At 42.7% G+C, this 6,000-nt stretch overlaps 1 protein-coding gene across 1 annotated transcript in view; it reads right to left on the bottom strand.

The window, feature by feature from the left end:
* LOC148342293 (uncharacterized) overlaps window positions 1-5,288 on the bottom strand; it is a 35,012-nt gene extending 29,724 nt beyond the window's left edge. Inside the window, exons 1-3 of the mRNA XM_088288122.1 lie at window positions 5,270-5,288; window positions 4,944-4,978; window positions 2,015-2,102 (exon numbers count right to left, since the gene is read on the bottom strand). Coding sequence (XP_088144248.1) covers window positions 2,015-2,102; window positions 4,944-4,978; window positions 5,270-5,288 — 142 coding nt within the window. The remainder of the gene's footprint in view (window positions 1-2,014; window positions 2,103-4,943; window positions 4,979-5,269) is intronic.
* Between the last annotated feature and the right edge of the window lie 712 nt (window positions 5,289-6,000).

Here is a 6,000-nt window from a genome sequence, read left to right on the forward strand (position 1 = left end):
TCTGCCAGAACCCCATGTTGGCGTCGAGCTTGCTGAAGATCTTAGCGCCTGCTAGTGAGCCCAGCGTCTGCTCAACTGACGGAAGGATGTACTTTTCTCGCCTCACCGACTCATTAAGCTTGGTTAGGTCGACACATATGCGTGGATCAGCATTCTTTTTAGGCACCACCACCATGCCCGAGCACCAATCTGTGGGCTCCTCCACTCTACTGATGACCCCGATCCTCTCCATGCGATACAGCTCCTTTTTGACTTTGGGCATTAAAGGAAGAGGGATCCTTCGTGGAGTCTTCAGCGAATATGGCACTGCATCGTCTTTCAGCTTGATGGTGTAAGGCTGCTCAACCACCCCCAGACCGTCGAATAGCTTCGGATAGCAGTCTTTCAGGGTCTGAATGCTAATGCTGTCCAGACGAGCTACTAGGCCCAACTTCACACTGGCTGACCTACCGAGCAGGGCTATGTGCAGGCTCCTGACCACAAACACTTCCTCGACAGTCTCTCTTCCTCGCCTCCGCAGCAGGATGTTCGTGGCCCCCAGCACATCAAGTGGAAAGCCGCCTGGACCCAGCAGGGGTTTAGGTGCTTTGTGTAGGGAGGGTTTGTTGCTGGTGTACACTGCATCGAACACATATTTCGGAATCACAGTCACATCTGCGCCAGTGTCAATTTTGAACCGGACTTTTTTATTTTTCAGTTTGAGATTAACAGTCCATGGGTCATTTCCTGCTGCCACAGAACCTAGAAACAGGCTTTCATCCTCTGAGTTCTCCTGAACCTCATTGACTGATTTGGCTGATAGGCACACTCGTTTAAAATGTCCTTTTTTTCCACAGCCGTGACATATGACATCATTAGCAGGACATTGGCTAGGATGGTGCGATTGACTTTTTCCACATTTGCGGCACCGCTTGATTTTCTCAGCTGCAGCGTTACTGCCCATCTCTTTCTGAGCCTTTGGCTTCTTGTGCAGTTGCTTGCCTCTGAATGTAACTGTCAACTTTAGCAGACGCATCACCTCGCAGACTTGTTTGCTGACGTTTTATTTCCTCACTCTGCCTTGCCATGCTGATTGCTTTGTCCAACGTTAGGTCTTTATCCATCTGCATACGTTCAGACAATTTGGAATCAACTAGTCCTACCACTAGTCTGTCCCTAATCAGTTCGTTATGCAGAGCACCATACTCACAGTGTTCTGACAATGTGTACAAAGCAGTCAAAAAGGAATCCACACTTTCGGTTTCCCCTTGCTTCCTCATATTAAAGCGTGCTCTTTCGTATATCACGTTCTTTGAAACAATGAAGAAGGCATGGAAAGCATTCCTTACTGCGTCATACTGCCTCTCACGTGCGTAAGACAGGTTCAGTCCTTTCAAAATGTCGTCCGCCTCGTCGCCCATACAGTATATTAGAGTGTTCACTTGATTTTCCTGGGAAGATGAGTGAAGGTTGCTGGCCTGCCGAAACCTCTCGAACCTCCTAATCCATCTCTCCCAGTCCTGGGGTTTGCTGAAGTCGAACTGCTCCGGCGGTTGAATGCTGAACGTCGCACCCGGCGCCACCACAGCTGCCTCATGCATCCCCGACGCAGAAGCACGTTGGCCGCTTCGCGAACACGGCTCGTCTTGCTCTCCGTCCATCACGTCCACCGTTTCCAATAAACTCAGGACTTTACAAGCTTACTCTGGACACTCGCCTGTAGCCACTTCTGACACCATGTTGTGTTTTTAATCCTGCAAATAAGGATGCCACTACAGCGAGGTCCGATACTGTCGGCTTTATTGACATACGCTCAACTCCACACTGAACTGCGTAGCGCCCGCCCATTGTCCCAGCTCGGGCCAATGGACCATACCACAACATAAAGGGGGTGTATGGGTTAAACCATCACCACCCGGTATATACACACAGATCACACCACAATTATCACCATCATCATCATCATCATCGTCACGAGCGTCTGATAATGTGTCCTCATTTTGTGCTTGTGATGGCCCCCAGTGGTCTTCATCACCTTCTGTTGTCGCGTGATGACTTGAACTGCTGCTTGTAGGCTCCGCCCCTCTGTTGTCCTCACTCTCATTCTTGTTTTCATCTTCAGTCTTTATAGGGACAACGTTCACTGGTGACTTGTTGATATCCTCCTCCTCCTCCTCCTCCTTTTTGATGTGAGTCAAGTCTGGCTCCTCTTTCACAGAACAGAGATCGTATTCACTGACGTCTGTCGGACACAAAAAGACAAACACACATTTGGTTTGGTCAAGTCAAAGCTCATGCGGTGACTTTGTCTTATATTGTTTCTACTGTGCTACCTTGACTTGTGCCTGCCTCACACGAATCAATGCATGCGACCCCGATTTGGACCGGACCATGGGGGTATTTCACAAAATTACGTCCTACGATGTAAACCTCCCTTTCCTAGCAGCACAACAGTGATAAACGAGCATTTAAAAAGGAAGCATGTTGCGGCTGATGCCCGATTTAATTCCGGACATAGTCACAGACGTTTCTGGAAGCGAGATGAAGTTAGCACACACAGGCTATTGTGTGCGTCTGATGGAACACCTGTTGTGGGACCCTAACATATTGATGCAGACCACTGGGGGCCATCGCAACATAATGACATCAATAAAATAGGAATCCTTCAAGTGAAAATTTACAATTATTTCATTTTGCATTTAGAGATAGTTTCATGGGTGGGTACTTTTTGCTTCCATTATAATCTGGATCCCTAAAAGAATTAAAGGGCCCTGGAATCATATTTATTGCATGATTTACGTTTGGGTTTTTTTTTACCCAAAATGACATTTATCCTGCTAGTACGTTCCGACATGACCCTTTTTATATTTATAAAATTTCTGTTTCTAAATCAATTTTAAAACAAAATTACGTTTGAAGAGTAAAAGTTCTTACACACAAGCATTAATCAACAACACTTTCACTCTGACTTTCGTGTTGACATATTTGAATAATGACTATATTTTAAACTTATCCAATATGTATTAAAATTAGACTAAGATACACCATAATATTATTCGAGTTCACTGAATTATTTTGTACCTGCAATGATGCATAACAGGCAAAGGGTGTCAGTAATGAGTAACAAATTAACACAACACCTCCCATTGTTCCGTCATCATTGTCATTTGCAAAAATTACCAGGAACTATGAGATGCAAACCACCTGGGCCACAGGAACTTTATTATCAGGAACTAAATGTTCCTGGGCTTGTTGGTAGAGAAGGGCCTTGTGGCGTTTTCCCTTTTTAAGCCCATAGTAAGCCAAAGATGCAGATGCATTCCTTGCAGCATGCGCTTGTTCACTGATGAGATCCGTGCAACCCTGGATGGATGCATTAAATGTATTTTAAATGTTTGGATGAGATGAAACTATGCACATGTGCACAAAACAGTGCAGGGCCACCCGAGGTTCATTGACCGAGCCAGTAAAAATTTCATAAATAAGACCAATACGTACTTGATTTATTCAAAAAAACTTAATCCTTTGTGCTTTATCCACTAAAATTCATCAACCATCATTGATCTTTTTGCCGCAGTGTGGACAGTTTTTAGAGTCAGGTTGAATCATTCCATAAGGAATTGCTTGAACAAGATATGCCAGAGAAGTTATTGTAAAAAACGAGACAAGTCTGCACAAATGAATCACCCAGCCAAGATTATCTTTGTCACTTGCAAGGAGCAGTCCGCCAAAGAGAAAAGCTTTCCCGCTCCTGTGCGGCGTTTTATTGAAGCACAGCAAAGTAATTTGAATATGCAAACTCATAAAGAATGGAAAAACATGAACACTTCGACTTCATCACACCCGTCCACACGCTTCCTGTTGTTCGAACGGTTTCAGCTTACAAGACATGTTTGGGTCACAATTCTTTTAAATGCGAGCTAAACGGTTTCCTGTCAAACACGGTTCAAGACGTGCATCTGTTTTTGTGGCTTCCTGCTAAACTGCCAGCATAGACACAACTCTGTTACCACTGAACGAACGTTTTCCGGTTTAAGAGGTCCATGTTTTTGTGACCTTCTATTAACCTGTGTGGTATATTTTGTTGTTGATGTGTGGGTCTGGCTCAGCTTCCCTCCGGACAGGTCGCCGAGCATGGCAGAATTGGTGATGGTAAAAAATTCTCTGACACAGTCATTTTGGTTAGAAAGAGATTTTATTCTCGTCACATGCTGATGTCAAAAGAAGTCTCCCCAAAAAGAAAAAAGGGAAAGGTGTCTGACGTCACTTCCGCCTATGCCCCGAGAAACCGCTGCTGCTCCAGCAGTGGGGCGTTTAAGTTTCTTCTCCCGAACTTGCAACAATTCTGTGTTTCACTTGGGCTGTAAATTGTGTGAATATAATGCCTGCATATACTAGCAGCGCTTCTCAATTATTTCACAATGTCTGTCCTACTCCTCTCCAATATTTTTGCAATTTCTGACATTCCCAAACGCAATGGAAGAGGGAACCCCGTCCCTCTACACATTTAATACAGGTGTCTGGTATAACAGGAGACCATGAGTTCAGTTTTACAGGTGTAATGTATGTTCTCATCAGCCATTTATACTGTAATAGTCTCATTCTAGTATTAATTGTTTGTTTCTGGGCTTTAAGGCATGCCCTATGCCATTCTTCCTCTGTTACAGCCTCCTCAAAATCAGAATTCCATGCCTGTAATCTATCAATAGAGGATTCATCATCATGGGTTACCAAAAGGTTGTAATACACAGAAATTAAACCTTTATCATCACTGTGTGAAAGTGTCAGACGTTCCAAATTTGAAAGGGGAGGTTCTATGTTGATCGTTTTGTATTTTGCAGATATGAAATGTTTGAGTTGCAGATATTTAAAGAAATGCTTTTTATGAATTTGATATTTATGTACAAGTTCTTCAAATGTAAGCAATATACCGTTATTATATAAATCACCCACACTTCCAATACCCTTTTCTGTCCATATCCTAAAACCCCCATCTGCCCTGCCAGGCACAAAATTTAAGTTACCCCTCAAAGGGGTAAAACGTGAAATTAGAGGAGTGTCTTTAATATGATGATGTGCTTTATACCAGATATCAATAGAGTTTTTCACAAACGGGTTTTTAGTCTCCTTTTTTAGGGTTTTATGGTTTGCTGAGTATAAGTAGAGCTTTAGGGGAAGTGACACTGAGGCTTGTTCGATAGACAGCCATGATGGATTCATCTCATTTGTAAAATAAAACACCATAGATCGCAATTGCGCAGCCCAATAATACCATTTTAAATTCGGAAACCGTTGTCCTCCTCGTTCATATGGGAGGTAGAGTAGTCGCAATCTCAACCGGGGTTTTTTACTACTCCAAATGAATGTGCTAAAGGTTTTGTTAATCTTAATAAAGAATGCATTTGACAATTGCAGTGGAATTGACTGAAATAAATATAAAAACTTTGGTAGTATATTAATTTTTATCAATTTAATCCGTCCAATTATTGATATAGGCAAAGTCATCCAACGATCCAGCGTTTCCTTCATCTCTGCAATCAAAGGGTGATAGTTGGAAGGGACCACTGTTTTAATTGAAGGTGTTATTTGCACCCCGAGGTAAAGAAATCCTTCTTTTGCGTTAATAAAAGGTGTTTTTACGGTTGGGTTTGTCCTTTCTTCCTTATTTAGAAATAGTATTGATGATTTTGAGTAATTGACATCATAACCAGATAATTTTCCAAATATGTCTATATAGCTAATAAGACTTGGGACGCTATTGTGTAAGTTTGTTAAAAAAAGAATGACATCATCAGCATATAATGATATTTTATATTCCTGCCCCCCTAAATTAATCCCTTCTATACTCGTATGCGTTCTAACCGCCATCGCAAAGGGCTCTATGGCAAGAATGAACAACATAGGTGATAGAGGGCATCCTTGTCTAGTAGATCGTTCTAGAGTGATTGGCTTTGAAGCAATGTTATTTGTTAATATACTAGCCATCGGGCCAGTATATAGCAGTTTTACCCATCTGAGAAA

Source organism: Idiotropiscis lumnitzeri, chromosome 2, assembly GCF_059441095.1.
Source record: "Idiotropiscis lumnitzeri isolate Australia: NSW breed Sydney's pygmy pipehorse chromosome 2, RoL_Ilum_1.0, whole genome shotgun sequence".
Lineage (NCBI taxonomy): Eukaryota > Metazoa > Chordata > Actinopteri > Syngnathiformes > Syngnathidae > Idiotropiscis > Idiotropiscis lumnitzeri.